The sequence below is a fragment of the Antechinus flavipes genome, chromosome 1 (genome assembly GCF_016432865.1).
Source record: "Antechinus flavipes isolate AdamAnt ecotype Samford, QLD, Australia chromosome 1, AdamAnt_v2, whole genome shotgun sequence".
NCBI classification, from domain to species: Eukaryota; Metazoa; Chordata; class Mammalia; order Dasyuromorphia; family Dasyuridae; genus Antechinus; species Antechinus flavipes.
Window position 1 is genome coordinate 244,190,974 of NC_067398.1, and position 15,118 is coordinate 244,206,091.

The 15,118-nt window shown below is 44.4% G+C and overlaps 1 protein-coding gene across 2 annotated transcripts; it reads left to right on the top strand.

Moving 5' to 3' along the window:
• Positions 1 to 1,308: 1,308 nt before the first annotated feature.
• ZNF629 (zinc finger protein 629) lies at positions 1,309 to 11,238 on the top strand. Of its 2 annotated transcripts, XM_051998945.1 has the most exons (3): positions 1,309 to 1,855; positions 4,723 to 4,831; positions 5,004 to 11,238. In XM_051998945.1, the coding sequence occupies exons 2-3, from the start codon at positions 4,759 to 4,761 to the stop codon at positions 7,460 to 7,462; spliced, it is 2,532 nt and encodes an 843-aa protein (XP_051854905.1). In that variant the 5' UTR covers positions 1,309 to 1,855; positions 4,723 to 4,758; the 3' UTR covers positions 7,463 to 11,238. The 2 variants fall into 2 exon arrangements, with proteins under 2 accessions (XP_051854905.1, XP_051854912.1); XM_051998952.1 differs by lacking the exon at positions 4,723 to 4,831.
• The last annotated feature ends 3,880 nt before the right edge of the window (positions 11,239 to 15,118 follow it).

The following is a 15,118-nucleotide window of genomic DNA, read 5'->3' on the forward strand; positions in this document are numbered from 1 at the left end:
TATGAAAGAAGAATCCATGGCACTAATAAGAAGGTTGAGAGGAGGAAGGAAGAAAGCAAGAAAAGATCATTGAATTTAGGGGACTAGGAGGGTAATGAAACCAATAAAAGAAAGAGCGAAATCAAGAAGAGACAATCTCAGGAAAAGTTAACAGTGGAAGGCTGACCCAAGTGATTACTATTTCCTAGATGTGGCCTTTATTATTTATTAGCACATTACATTTTAGCCATTGATATATTTTTGGACAATGGCAATGGTATTAGGAGATAGAGAATATCTTTTAGGGATCACCCACATCTTCTCCCTCACAGAAAAGAAGAGTTACAGTAGCTGCTCCACTAAGTTAGACAGTTGAGCCACTCAATCAAGAATTTACCAACACTCTTTATGTAAGCAGAGTGAAGAGGAAGAAAAATATTCTTGAAAGAGATGAAGACCAAAATAAAGATAGCTGATAGTTATTTATTTTTATGTCTGCTATCTCTTTTAATCTCCACAATATTCCTTTAAGGTAGATGGTATATTATCCTCATTTTACTGAGAAACTGAAGATCAGGAAGATAAATGATGTGTCCAAGACACACGAACTCAGTTTTCTGATCCTGAATTAGTGCACCTTTTCCTAAACTAGGCTTCAGTGAACAGAGATTGTAGGAAAACATAAGAGGGGGAGAGGAGGTATCTTTGGGATGGGTGGAGCTATTCAAAAGCAAAGACTATTTTTGACCATATAACTCTAGTTTAAAAAGTCATTGGGATTCCTGAGTGTCCTGCTGTCCTAAATTTAGAAAGGAAATTCTTAGGCTCCTATGTGTTAGGAGAGAGAGGAGAAATATTATTTAGAAATGAAGGTGATATGGAAAGAAAAGATTTAAAAAGTAAAAAACTTGTGTATTGCTGCCTCAGCCACCTAATTAGAAGACTGATACTAAAAGTATCATCGAGGGCTCATTCTTTCAGGAATATGACTTCTTTTAAGGTGCGAGTTTCTGGATTGATGCATAAAAATGTTTTGAAAGAGAATTAGAAAGGCAGTAGAAATGGGCACCTTACTGGAGTAGCTGGACCCCAATCCTCCTCCTAGAATTCATCAAGTACTCATTTATTTATATTATCAAATCTTTTTATATTTCTTAAACATTTAATTTGAACAAGTATTTAGTATTTAATATTTAGGATCTCCTTCTATACTATCCTTTGCCTTCTGCTTCCTGGTCCCTGGATCAGCTGTCAGTCCTGTGTTCCTTTCTGATAAATATCAGCATTTTTACCCTCTGCTCTTAGCTCTTGTGCTCAGTCGATCCATGTCCTTCTCCATGTTTGGATCCAGAACAGGGATAAGCTACTGCTGATACATCTCCAGGAAAATCAGCACAGATGGATCAGATAGCCAGTTTTCTGGAAAATGTTGCCATGCTCTACTTAGAAATGAGAAGAATTGAATTTGGAGCTGTTTTCAAGTGTTTGAGTTTCTCCCTAAGCTCCGTTTCCTGCCTCTAAAGTCCTCATGCTCTTGCCTCCCGACCTCTCTTTTCTTTGAATGTAAGAGTGAGTACCGATTCCCAGCCCCCTGACTTCCACCATTCCCCTCTTTTCTGATACTGTGGGCAGTGAAGGGTTAAATCCCATAGAGCTGGCGCTCTGACTCCAGGCTAGAGGGGCCCGGGAAGCTGGGGTCACTTCCTGCTCCGTCCCAGTCACCCTGAACTGGTCCCGGGTCCTCAGACTGGGATCGCCCCCTGAGAAGGACCCCAGAGTCCTCAGCATCTAGCCAAAACCCCAAGGCAGGATACTTAAGGGGTTAAGTCCCCTGGGGCTGTATCCTGCCTTTCAGCTTTTCCCAGCCCCCAGAGCCGTGAGTCGGGGACACCTGGGTTCTTGGGAAGTGGGGTCGGTCGAGAGGGGCCTGAGTGGCCTGAGGGGGAAAGACAAAGAACCTAGGGAGGACTGGGAAGTCGGACACCTGGGTTCTGGAAGCTGTTTCCTCTCCTCATCCTGTTCCCCAGGGTGGGGGGCGGGGGCTGTTAGGGTGGAGGGAGAGAGGGAAAGTGCTAGAGGATTCTGGGTAGGAAGAGGGGGTCTAGGCTGATGGGGAGGACTAGAGGCTTGAGCATTCTGGGAAAATGGAATTAAACCTAAAGAGGGACTGGGGGGTACAGGGCAGGATCTCTTTAGTGCTTCAATTCTGAAAGGAGACCTGGGTTCTGAGGAGGGAGCAAGGACTACTGGTGGCGTCAGGAGCTGTGTGTGGTTGTAGATTGGAAGACTTACTAGAAAATAATTGGGTTGGGGGGCGGGCGGGCAGGGTATAGAACTCCTGAGTTCTGGTACAAGAGTCATGTGCATTGGAATGAGTCAGGGCCTGGAGGTTAGGGTGGCTGAATTTTCCTCTCTCTGTCCCTTTTTTCAGGGTGACCCTGAGGATGATTCTTTCTCCTTTTGATGTTTATTTCTCCACCTCCTTCATTTTGGGGCTTCCGTAGATCTTTTAAGGGAGAAATCTGAAAAACTTTGAGTGCTTTGGTCATCCTTCTCCTCCTTTTCTTGTTCTTTGGGGCTTTTTAAACATCATTTTCTTCCTTAGGTGGGCCTGGGGATTGCCCTGAGTCACCCTGACTCATTACTTAAGCCCAATGCTGCTTTTCACTAATTCTTTCTTTTCCTCACTGGATCACTGAGTTTGTAATTCCAGTTCATATATATATGTGTGTACATACATACATACTTACAGATCTCCTGCCAGTCCATCCTTTGTATACATATGGAACCCTTCCCACTTCTCCTCAGAACTTATACGCATCAAGGCAATTAGAAAATCTTCTCTTCTGAAGTCTGTAGAATCAAAGTGTTGAGAAGAGGATGGTAAGGAGTTATCCTGTCTCTTCTCCAGTCTTCAGATAGGATTACTCTTTCCCAAGCATCCATTAGTTGGAAGCTTTTCTTAATCTAAGAAAAAAAAATCTTGAGGGGTAAAGAATTGCTTCTGAAACTTAACCTTCTACTGTTCTTTGTAATATTTCCCTTGCAGTCTGCCCTTTGTGGAGAAGAGAAAAAAGATAGAATATAGTCAACATAGCCCTCTTCTTTTCCTCTTTGATATCTCAGCTCTTTTTCCATCACCATTTCTCTTTTTTGGACTTTCTAAGATTTCCCCTTTCCATGCAAGCACAAGAATATGTATATAACATATCCTATATGCAAGGGTATGCTGATAAAAGTTTAACAACTGGCTGGTGGGGCATTTATGCATGACACACTTTTAAATTTAATCTACGCTATTAACATTTTCTCCATCTCTTAAGTAAGTCTAGACAACAAAACTATAAGTCCTGATTGGAAGCATATGCTAATTTCTGAGGTACCAGTGGTTACAGTGAAAATGTAATAATCAGCATAGCTAGTAGGAATTGGCTCTAACATGCCACTGACTGTGCCTATCATTCTCCTCCCCAAAATTACCTTTACCATTTTTGTAGCCTGTTTTTTCATTCTTATATGTAGTCACCAGCATTTATTTTTTTAGTTACAGTTGGCCATCTCTTTTCTTTGGAGCCACTCGTACTCCCTTTTATCCTTTTTTGCAATCTTCATATAAACTCTTTCTAGCTGTTAGTGTCTTGCTCCCTAAGTATCATTTGTAGAACTAGCATCACACTTTTTTGGTCTCAGAAAAAAAAAAAAACAAACTTGAGAAGGAATATGAAGCTGTGAAAAGACAGGTGGAAGTTACCTAATTTTTATCTTGGTTCTGATTCTTCATATAATTTAATCCTGTTTTGGAGCAGAAAGTAATTGAAATTTTACCCAGATGTGAAGCATTTCTTTAGGTCATGCTATCCTTTCCTTTGCTTCCAAGAAGGTCTGTGCTTTCTCCAGTTCAAAAATATACTTTATTCAGTCTATAGGAAATGGTCCAATAGCTATCATGAGAGGTCTCTTTTAAAACAAACTTTTTTTGCCTTCCTTTGGCGGTGCTTAATAACCTCATACATCTCCTTCTAAGTAGTATAATCATACTTTCCTACTGCAACTTTTCCTGCTCTGCTTGAGATCAGCAAGCCAAACCTGAGTCTCTGAGGTTATCCTAAAACTTGAATAACGGGGAAGGGGAAAATACTTCTATACCGTTGGAAAATTTGTTCTCCCCGAGGCAAATAATCTTTTTTTTTTTTTAACTCTTTAAATGTCAAAGACAACCACAGCTCTTTCCAAGTCTCATAAAGGAAACATTTATTGGCCTTAATTAGCAGCTCTATTAAGGAAGAAAAATTAGAGCCTTAATGAGCTTCCCTGATTGGTGAAATAACAGGTTTACTGTGCCTGATTTCCCAGCCTCTAGGCATCTATAGTGTAGGGTGAGAACCTCATATTTTCCCTTCCCCCATTCCACTGTGGGAGGTCCAGTGCCTTCTGAGCCCACAATGGAGTTCAAAGTATTTATGCCTAATGAGCTTTTAATTGGGCTTCTTAATTTACCTTACTAGTTTCTTGAAAAACCAAAACCTACTGCAAGAAATTGGCCCAGAGCAAAGAGGGGCAACTGAGAAGCAAAACACAGAGATATAGGGTATTAAGGCTTAAGAAAGGGAATGTTGAATCTCAGAGAAAATGAATATAACCAGAGAGTCTAACTTTCACACCACATTTAAATCCTTCGATTGTCTTCATTATGCAAAAATCAGTTCCCAGCCCTGTCACATTCTCATCTCTTTCCTTCCCTAGGGTCCCCTGAACCCCACACCGGCCCTGATCTCTAGGATGGAGCAAGGGGCAGAGTTATGGGGCCCAGATCTCCAGGGCCCCGAGGAGAGCCTGAGAGATGGTCATAAAGGTGAGGGGAACAAGAAGAGAATTGTGGTCCTAAGACAAGAGACAGAATGGGGAGTAGATTGTCAGGGTTCTGGGAGGGTAACAGGTTTAGGGGAAAATCAAAGGGATATATTGGGTCTGGACCCTTGGATTCTGAGAGGGACTGGAGTTTGGATTTTCCCTTTTTCTCATAGGTACTAGAAGTGAAAATGAGGAGGAGAATCTTCAGCCAGAAGGATCAGGGGATGAAATGCCTTTGGGAGACCCACCCCATAGTCCAGAACTCAAGGATCCCCCAGAGATGCCCCTGGAGGAGATTCCTTTGGATAATCCAGCCTCTGAATCAGTTCCCACCCCCTCTGATTGGACCAAGGCCTGTGAGACAGGCTGGCAATGGGGGGCCCTGACTACTTGGAACAGCCCCCCAATAGTGACAGCCAGTGAACCCAGCCTTCGTGAATTGGTCCAAGGCCGGCCCTCAGGGGGTGACAAACCCTATATCTGCAATGAGTGTGGTAAGAGCTTCAGCCAGTGGTCTAAGCTGCTCCGGCACCAGCGTATCCACACGGGTGAACGCCCCAACACCTGCTCAGAGTGTGGCAAGAGCTTCACGCAGAGCTCCCATCTGGTGCAGCACCAGCGCACCCATACGGGTGAGAAGCCTTACAAATGCCCTGACTGTGGTAAGTGCTTCAGCTGGAGCTCCAACCTGGTGCAGCACCAGCGGACACACACGGGCGAAAAGCCCTACAAGTGCACTGAGTGTGAGAAGGCCTTCACCCAGAGCACCAACCTCATCAAGCACCAACGCTCTCATACGGGCGAGAAGCCCTACAAGTGTGGTGAGTGCCGACGTGCCTTCTACCGCAGCTCAGACCTCATCCAACACCAGGCCACCCACACAGGCGAGAAGCCCTACAAATGCACCGAATGTGGCAAGCGCTTTGGCCAGAACCACAACCTCCTCAAGCACCAGAAGATACATGCAGGTGAGAAGCCTTATCGGTGCACCGAGTGTGGCAAGAGCTTTATCCAGAGCTCAGAGCTGACGCAACACCAGCGCACGCACACTGGTGAGAAGCCCTATGAGTGCCTAGAATGTGGTAAGAGCTTTGGGCACAGTTCCACCCTCATTAAGCACCAGCGTACTCACCTCCGGGAGGACCCCTTTAAGTGTCCAGTGTGTGGAAAGACCTTTACTCTTAGTGCTACACTATTGCGGCATCAGCGCACACATACAGGTGAGCGACCCTACAAATGCCCCGAGTGCGGCAAGAGCTTCAGTGTCAGTTCCAACCTCATTAACCACCAGCGCATCCACCGAGGGGAGCGGCCATACATCTGTGCTGACTGTGGCAAAAGCTTCATCATGAGCTCCACCCTCATCCGACATCAGCGTATCCACACAGGTGAGAAGCCCTACAAGTGCCCTGACTGTGGCAAGAGCTTCATTCGAAGTTCCCACCTAATTCAGCACCGGCGGACCCATACTGGGGAGAAACCCTACAAATGTCCTGAGTGTGGAAAGAGCTTCAGCCAGAGCTCCAACCTCATCACCCATGTCCGCACCCACATGGATGAGAACCTCTTCTTGTGCCCTGAGTGTGGAAAGGCATTTGTGGATGCTGCTGAGCTGCTGCAACATCGGCTAATACATGGAGGTGGAAAGCCTCCTTCTGGAGATGGGGCAGAGCCAACCAGCCCAGGAGGAGAGAAACCCTATAAATTCTCAGTGGGGCTTGGGGAATCGGCTCTGCTTCCACCCCCTGGAGCCAAACCACACAAGTGTTTGGTGTGTGGTAAGGGCTTTAATGATGAGGCTATTTTTATGCAGCATCAGAGGATACACATTGGAGAAAACCCGTATAAAACCACTGATGGCACTGAACGTCCATCTCCCCACCCTTCTCAGCTCCGCCCTCAAAGGACCCTTCTTGGGAGGAAATCATATCCAGGTGCTGAGAAAGGTGACAGCGTAGACCATATTGGACCAACCCCTAAAAACCTTGAGGGTCGTGAAAGTTTCAGTCAGAGTTCAGAAGCACTCTCCCCCAAATCCTACATTTGTTCTCACTGTGGGGAAAGCTTTTTGGACCGTTCGGTGCTCCATCAGCATCAGCTCACCCATGGAAATGAAAAACCCTATATATTTCCTGAATATAGAACTGGTGTTGGGGAAGGGGCAGGACCCAGTCCCATCTTGAGTGGGAAACCCTTCAAATGCCCTGAGTGCCAAAAAAGCTTCAGTCTCAGCTCTGAGCTCCTGCAGCATCAGAAGGTACATGCAGGAGAAAAGCCCTATAAAAGCTCTTCTGTTCTTCTAGAGCATCTCAAGAGCCCTTTGGGGGCCCGACCCTACAGCTGCTCTGTCTGTGGCATATCTTTCCTGGACCGCCTGGCCCTCATCCGGCACCAAGGGAGCCACACCCAAGAAAAGCCCCCCACACCTGGGGAGACCCTCCCAGAACCAGCCACACTGCCAATGAGCCAGGATGGGGAAGCAGCCCCCATGACAGAAAGCAGCAGTCAGTGTGAAGTCCCCAAAACCCAATCAGGAGAGAAACCCTATATATGTCCTGAGTGTGGAGAAGGCTTCACAGAAACAACAACCCTTCTCCTTCACCGGGGCAGCCATCCTGGTGTCACCCTATGAGACTGGAATAGGAGGCATGGGGAAGCTCTCTGTCATGAGAGGGAATACCTTACTGCCCTATTAAATAATAGGGGGAAGGAGAAGAAACCCAATAAGATTGTAAGGAAAGGAAGGACACTTGAAAGAAAATCATTTCTACGCATCAGTGATGGGAAAACCCTGCAGAGTTGGGGGGGAACCCTTTATAAGGCTGTAGAGAAAAAAAAAACTGTTGGGGGTAGAAACCCCTATAAATATGTAGGAAGAAAACCCTATAAGTCTGTAGCAGAAAAACCCTATAAATTTTAGTTGGAAAAAGCCCTGTACAATTGTAGGAAGAAAGCTCAATATGTCTTTAGACATCCCTATGAAACTATGAAACTTATTGTGAAACTATAGGGTTTAGAAAGGGAGGGAAAATACTATAAAGCTCTTAAGTTAGGAAGCCCCTAAAAAAGTTGCAGGGAAACATCTTCTCTACAATTGTAGAATAGCCTTCCTCTCTTTCCTGAAAAGTTACTAGAGGAATCATCTCCTAGAATGTATCCTGTATGATTCCTTTGAGGGAAATCCCAGTTAATTGTTGGAGGAGAGGGCAGGATCAGAGGGCAGGGAATTGCACTAAATTACAAAGGAAAGAGATTGGGAATCCTCCCAAAGAAAATGTGCCCCTGTTAATCTGCTATGGGGAAAGCTTAGATTAACTATTAAGCAGGGAAAATCCCAAGACACACAGAGGGGAAAATCTTTGAAATGGTAAGAGCAAAGTCCTATAAATTGTAGTGGGAGAATCCTATAAAAATGGGAGAAAAGTCCTATTTTGTGGGAGGTTGGAGGAAAAGAAATGGGATATGAGAATCCTATAAAATTAAAAGGGAAACAGTTAAGTCCTTTGTAGAAAAAAATACCCCAAATTGTGAAGGTAAAATACTTGAGTAGGATGGATGGGAAACCTCTTTCCAACTATGAAGCTTTTGGGGGTAAGAGTTCAAAAATTCCAGTATGAAAATATTGGAAAGTCCCTACAAATCTCAGGAGACTATGTAGAAATAAGGTGTTTTTTTTTTTTTTTAATAAGATTTTCTTGGTAAAACATAAACCACAGCAGGATATATTTTAGAAAAAACTGTGTTTCCACTGTGTTACCAAAATCTTACATAAGATTAGTGGTGGCAAAACTCCCCTGAGGGAGGTTTGCCCAGATCTAAAGTCTCTCCAGGGAAGGATTCCAATTTTCCTCGGTCCCATCCTCCCCCTTCTCAGGTTCTGAACTTCTAGGAAGTTCTTCCTGATGTCTAACCTCCATTTCAATTGCTGCAGCAATAACCCATTTCCTCTTGTTCTGTCCTTTTATGGAGAGAGAGAATAGCTGCTAATCATCCTCCAAAGAATAAAGCCCTTTAGAGACTTGAAGCCTGTGACTAAATTCTCCCGTAGTCTTCAAACTATAGCCATCTCTTGGTTACTTGGGGGGAAGAGAAGGTCAGACTTTATTTGAATGAAATTTAGATTATCCAACAACCTAATTTTCCACCTAGTCTTTTATAAGAACTATTAAGACAAAGTGAACTGATGGGCATTTCATTATTATTTTCCACTCCTATCTTTCCCAAATGTCTCCTAAGCAAAGACTTTTCATCCTATAGTAATCAAGAGTTGGCTGTAATCCCTTCCCCCTTTTTTTGTCCTTTATGCCTTTAATCTCCCAGTGTATTCCTTTACTTCCAGGCTCCCAGGTGCCTTCTGTGGTTATGGGGCTTTGCAGTGAGGTGACTTCTACATGCCCTGCTTTTCTTTAGGTAGCTGAGTACTGTGTAACCAAAAACCTTAGAAGGGGAAAACCCAAAGAAATAAAACTTTGCTTTCTTGGAGGGACCCCTATTATCCCCTTCCAAATTTCTAAAAGAATACAAATCATGTAAGCCTACAGTAAATGACCCTGTAATGGAGAGATGGGTGGAGGTTATGTGACTCTTAAGGGAGCTAACTAAACAGTTCAAAGAAGACTGCCCCTAAAATAGATAGGGAATGATTCCCCCTTTAAGTAAACATTGAGGAGAAAGGATTTTGTTAAATGGCACAAAAGAATTCTATCCCTAAAGTCTTAGCCATAAAACTAAAGATCTCTGCTGTATAGAATTTTAGAAAAAGTCCTAGGAATTACTTAGAAGCTACAAAGCTGTTAAAGAAACTCCTATTAAACTCTGGTTGGGGTGGGGGAGGCTCTTTTTGGGGACATAGACAAAAAATTCTCTTTCCAAAACACTCCTACATGAAGTTATAAAACCCTGGGAGTCTGGACTTGACTTTAGAGGGAGCATTAAATTATATGGAAAAAAACCCCATTCTATATTTAAAACCATAATGATAAGCCCAGACAGCCTGGAGTGGGAGAGCCCTATAATGTTGAAATGGGGCGTGCCCTATAGAATAATTGTAAGGATAAGCTATTACAGATTTACATCCCTTCCCGACCAAAAAAAAAGTATACCTTTGTAAGTAAAGTAAGAGAAAAGACTTCCCCCTTTGCACTTGCATGGGGTGATAAATTGTACAAAACTGAAGGGAAGAAGAGAAGTGCTCAAATCTAGAAGGAAAAATAAATCCTTTAAACCAGTAGAAGCAAAAATGCCCTATAAATTGTAGAGATAAAATCTTTGTAAAGCTAGGTAAAAAGTTATCCCCACCCCTTTAGTAATCAGGAATGGCAAGCCCTAAGGAGCTATGTAAGGGGAAACCCTAAATAGTCCAGGGAAAGTCCTGTAGGGGAGAGCAGTAGCTGAGGGTAGTTCTCAGAAACCAGTCCTATGAGGGCTGTACAGTAGGCTGTGTAGAGGAGATAGGGTGTAGACTATTAGGATGATCGCATGTTATAGGGTTGGGGGGGAGGGATTGGGGTCTTCTCTCTAATACAGAGTTTAGGGTGGGAGCCTGATCTGGTTGGGATTTGGAGTTTTCAAAGCAGAAAGGGGAAAGAGGTCCGAGAACCTTTTGGATCCAATCCTTTCAATTCCTTTTCTCTCCCCTAAACTTTACTCAGTCCTATCCATGGACCTCCAATCCCAGGGCTGATGACGTTCACTGTTCTGTTCAGCTTTGTGTGCTCCCTGCTGCCCCATGCATCTCTGTGACTTGGATGGGCAGTCACACCATGTCAGCGTCATCTCTGTTGGCTTTGCCCCAGCCTTGAATCAGGAACACCAACTTTTCTGTTTTCCATCCCAGAGCTAGCTACATTTAAAAGGTGGGTCAAATAAGTGAGCTTCAGGAGAGACCACCCTTTACTTGATGCATTTTGCTAGCTCCTTGTCCTCCCTCATTCTAGAACTGCATTAACTGATCCCCAGTAAAACAAAATATCACCAGCAGAGGCCAGGGTGAGGAGGGAGCCAAGGCAATTCAGCAAGCTGGAAACATGAGTGTAAGGAGATGCTGGAAACTGGCTTGGAAGAAGTGGGATTAGAGGTCTTAAGGAGATCAACTAAGATTTCAGAGCTATGACTTGTGAAATTAAGTGGAAATTTGCTAGCACTGGGGATGCTGAATGATGGAGAGACCTGAAACCATCAGAGCAGTGAGGTGCAAAGTCCTTTTAGCCATTGTGTGAGGTGTGGTGAATAGACACCAGACCCCATGGCCCAGGTCAGCTTTCCCTCACTGCCCTAGGGTTCCTTCTTTTCCAGACCAGTGGGTTGGGAGGGGTCCCCTCCTTTGAGTGTTGTGTGTCAGAAACAGTGTTGTGTCGCTGGTGGTTGTGTGGAGTAGCTGAAGAGAATAAAGGGAATGCGATTTCCCGAGTTCCTGCCGCCTCTGTCTCCTCCTTCACCCTGGAACAAAATGTACCAGCATTCCACTCTCAGGACTGGCTGCATCATGCTCTCTGCTGCTAGGGCCTACAAGGGAACTGCAGTTTGATATGTTATTGGCACAAGATGGCTCAAATAAGAATTTGTCCCCAAGGTAAAATGCAACTTCCAAAGATCTGGAAGGGCAAGAAAAAGACAGAAATTGGTTCTCTTAAAGCAAAACTCCAGTGCAGGGTTTGAATTCTAAGGAAGTGCCATCAATCACAAGGACCAAGTAAAGGAAGTACCATGGAGACAGTTGGAAGCATCAGCCCCAAAACATAATTTGGCCTAATGTGATTATTCAGAAACTCTATCTAGGAGTGAGGTGTTTTAGATAAACAATCTTAGGCCCTAACTCATTTTTATGATGGAGAAACAAACTAAAAGAAGGGAAGAGATTTTTGTCTTGCAGCAGCTGGGAATTCATGTCCTGTGATCTTAGAATCCAGGAGCCAAATTCCCCATTTCTTTGTTTCACAAACTATTTCAGTCCTTATAACTGATACCCAGAGTCTCATGCCTCTGATTGTAGAGGAAGGGTCTTTGGAAGAAATCAGGGGAGAACTGCCTTTTCACCTTTGAGAAAAGGAGCTGGGACGTTGAGCCCGAGACTAAGTTGACAGACCTTTTTCTCTAAGAGAGAGATGACGTTCCTTCCACTGTCCCCAGGTTTCATGGAACCTTTGTTAAATCAATGCATCCATCTCACCTGACCTATTGTCCTGGAACTCAGGTATGGTCTTCCTAAATCCTGGTCATCTTCCCCCAAGCTATGATTTCTGTCTTTTTACTTTGCATTGCTTCTCTGGTCATTCTCAAGAAGTAATTCTTCCCAAACCTAATACGAAGACAATTTTGTGGGAAAAGATTCCCTCTTCCCAGCTCCTAAGGAAAAGGAAAGCGTCTCAGAGAGTCCACTCAGGTGGTGGGTTCAACCTAAACAACCCAGCTCTATATTGGTAGAAATGAGCCTTTTCTACTTTTCCCTTTACAGTTTCTGGAGGGGCCTGGAACTGAGAAAGAATCCTGGGAATGGGATAATCACAATAGAGTCCAGGAAAACATGTCAGGAGCATCCCAACCAGATGCTGTAGAGAAGAATGCAACCATTTCCACTCTATCCTGCTACAAGTAAAACTAATCTTTGAACTTGAAATAAGAAGTCAGTCAAATGTTAAGTGCTTACTCTGTGCCAGGCAATTGCTAAGCATGCGGGATCCAAAGGCCCTCAGCTTGCCATACAATAGATACACCAAGCAAACAAGCACAGATAACAGGATAATTAGGAAATGGTGAAAGCACTAAAGGAATTGGGAAAGGATTCCTATAGAAAGTGGGATTTTAGTTGGGGCTTCAGCGAAGCCAGAAAGTGGAAATGAGAGCATTTCAGGGATGGCAAATAGAGAAAATGCCCAGAATTGAGAGATGGAGTATCTTTTCCTGGAATAGCCAGGAAGCAATGCTGGATGGAAAAATATATGGTGGGGAATAAAGAAAAATGGAAAGACACAAAGGGGTTAGTTATGAAGGGCTTTGATTACCCAGTGGAATATTTTGTATTTATCTTGGAGTAATAGCTACTGGAATTTGTTGAGTAGGAGCATGAGTCTTCAGGGTACCCTCCAGCTCTATCCCAGTTCTGGCCTGACACCCAGACTTCACAAATGTCCCCAGTAAGAGAAGAAAAAGTTTCAGCTAGGGCTTTCCTCTCAAATGTTGCAAACCATGTCCCACCTGTGACAAGAACATGAGCATTATTCACTTGACCCAGCACCATAGGCGCTAATGTTGGTAAGCCCCAGGCCTCATCCTGAGTAAGAAAAGGGTTTTGCCATCAACACTAAGCACATCCTTTACTAGGTGTGGCCCATTTCTTGCCTTAACTGGCTGGATCTTAAGCTAGCTTCCCAATACAAAGCTGATGTCACTATTACTAGAGAATAAAAGAGCTTGGGTCCTGGAGGCTTCCTTTCTCCAGATTACCCTGTCCCTCCTTCAGCCTCTGTTCCCTTCACCCTCTCTTGGCCTGTCTAGTTTATTTTCTTCCAACTAAAACCCATTACTCTTAGGAAGTCAGTATGTGTGGGTTTGCAGTGAGAGAGCAGGGTTAATAGGAATTACCTGGACTGGTTTCTCTAAGGAAAATACTTCATTGCCATACAAAGCAGGACAGGCCTAAGCATCAGGGGGCTGGTTGATTTAAGGGGGTACTCTAGGATGGGTATTTTATAGGGAAAGGTGATGGAGGAGATGTTTACTACTTCACCATTGACCAAATTTTGAGGGGAAAAAAAGATGTAGCAGAACCCAAACTTCCTAGCATCCTGCTTACTAGGACTCATTGCTCCTGGGAGTGTGGTTAATCATGTTCTGTTTACCATAGCCCAAGACCCCTGCCCCTGTCCTAGTGGGCAACAGCAACTTGTTTTCCTTCTCCCACCCCTAATACAGGCTCTGCTGAGGCCCATTCCATTTTCCTATTTTTTGTTTTGGGAAAGGTCATGGGAATCAAGAAATAGGGATGTAGGCACCACCATCTGCTTCAGGCTGGGAGTCCCATCTTTAGGATTCGATAGAAAACAAAGTGAATGAGACTCCTGGTGAGATGGTGGGGCAGAGAATACAAGGGATCCTAACAAGGAAGTATCTTAAGTCCTGAAGAAGAATTTAACAAGCTCAGCATGGAGGTCCCTTAAGGCCTGCACAAATCATTAGATCATGAGGGATGTCCTATTATGCAGTTTGAGTATTGAAAAAGGGGAGCTGATGAGATCCAGGGTAATCTCCCACTCATAAGGTATGAAAGTGGGACTGTCCTTACAGAGTTAGGACTGCCAGAGCAGAGTCAACAGGAGGTAAGGTTAGGGTGTCATTGGCCACTAGAAATAAAGGAGAAGCTTCCACTGTAGCTGGGGGGGAATAAACAGTGGGTCAGAAGGATCTATAAGCCAGCCAGAATCAGAGGGATGAAACCCCAGCAAGCCGGTTGCCAAGGGACACCATGTCTGATGTCCTTTACAATGCAACATAGAAAGCTCAGAAGGGAGTGAGGAGGGAGTCCATAATTTGGGGACTGTTTAACAGGGGATTTACTGGAGGTGAGGCTGCCTCACGCTTTCCAAATAACCCTATGAGCACCGAGGACATGGAAAAGAAAGCTTCAATAGAAGCATTTATCCTTCCCCAGTGTAAGGCTCTTGTTAAAGCTGTAAGGTCAACCTTCTGGGCTGAAACAGAGGGGCCGAGAGCACCCAACTCACTTGTTTCAGGAAGGGAAACGACCAAGTAACCAGAACAGTGAGTTCCATTTGGCATAAAGCTAGAGGCCTCAATAAACCAGATAAATAAATCGGGTTAGAGGAGTGAGCAATGACTGAAATCAGGTCTTGGGAGGTAAGCGTAATCAAGGAATCCACAAAAGTGAGCAAGGGACAAATCTTGTGGGAGTAGAAGCAATGTAGCAGGTCTGAGAGCAGGTCTTTGGGTAAGGTTGGGGGAGGGAAGGAGACACTGAGCTCCCTTTCCTGCTAGAATGCTTTGGACACCATGTGGGGTAAAGACAGTGAGGGGTTTTCCAAGGGCTGTCTTGAAAGGCTAGCAGTCATAGATGGCTGTAGCTGGCACTGCCCTAAGGCAGGAAGGCCAGCCGAAGCATGGGATCCAGGGAGTAGGAAAAGCGGGAGAGTCAGGGCCTGCATAAAGACCCTGGGCATCCCCAGGCTTTTCATCTACATAAAAATGGAAAGACTTGGTGAGATCTGGAGGGCTAAAGCTGGTGCTAAAGAGAGATGATTCTTTAGCTCATGAGAAGATATTTCCTGAGAGGGCC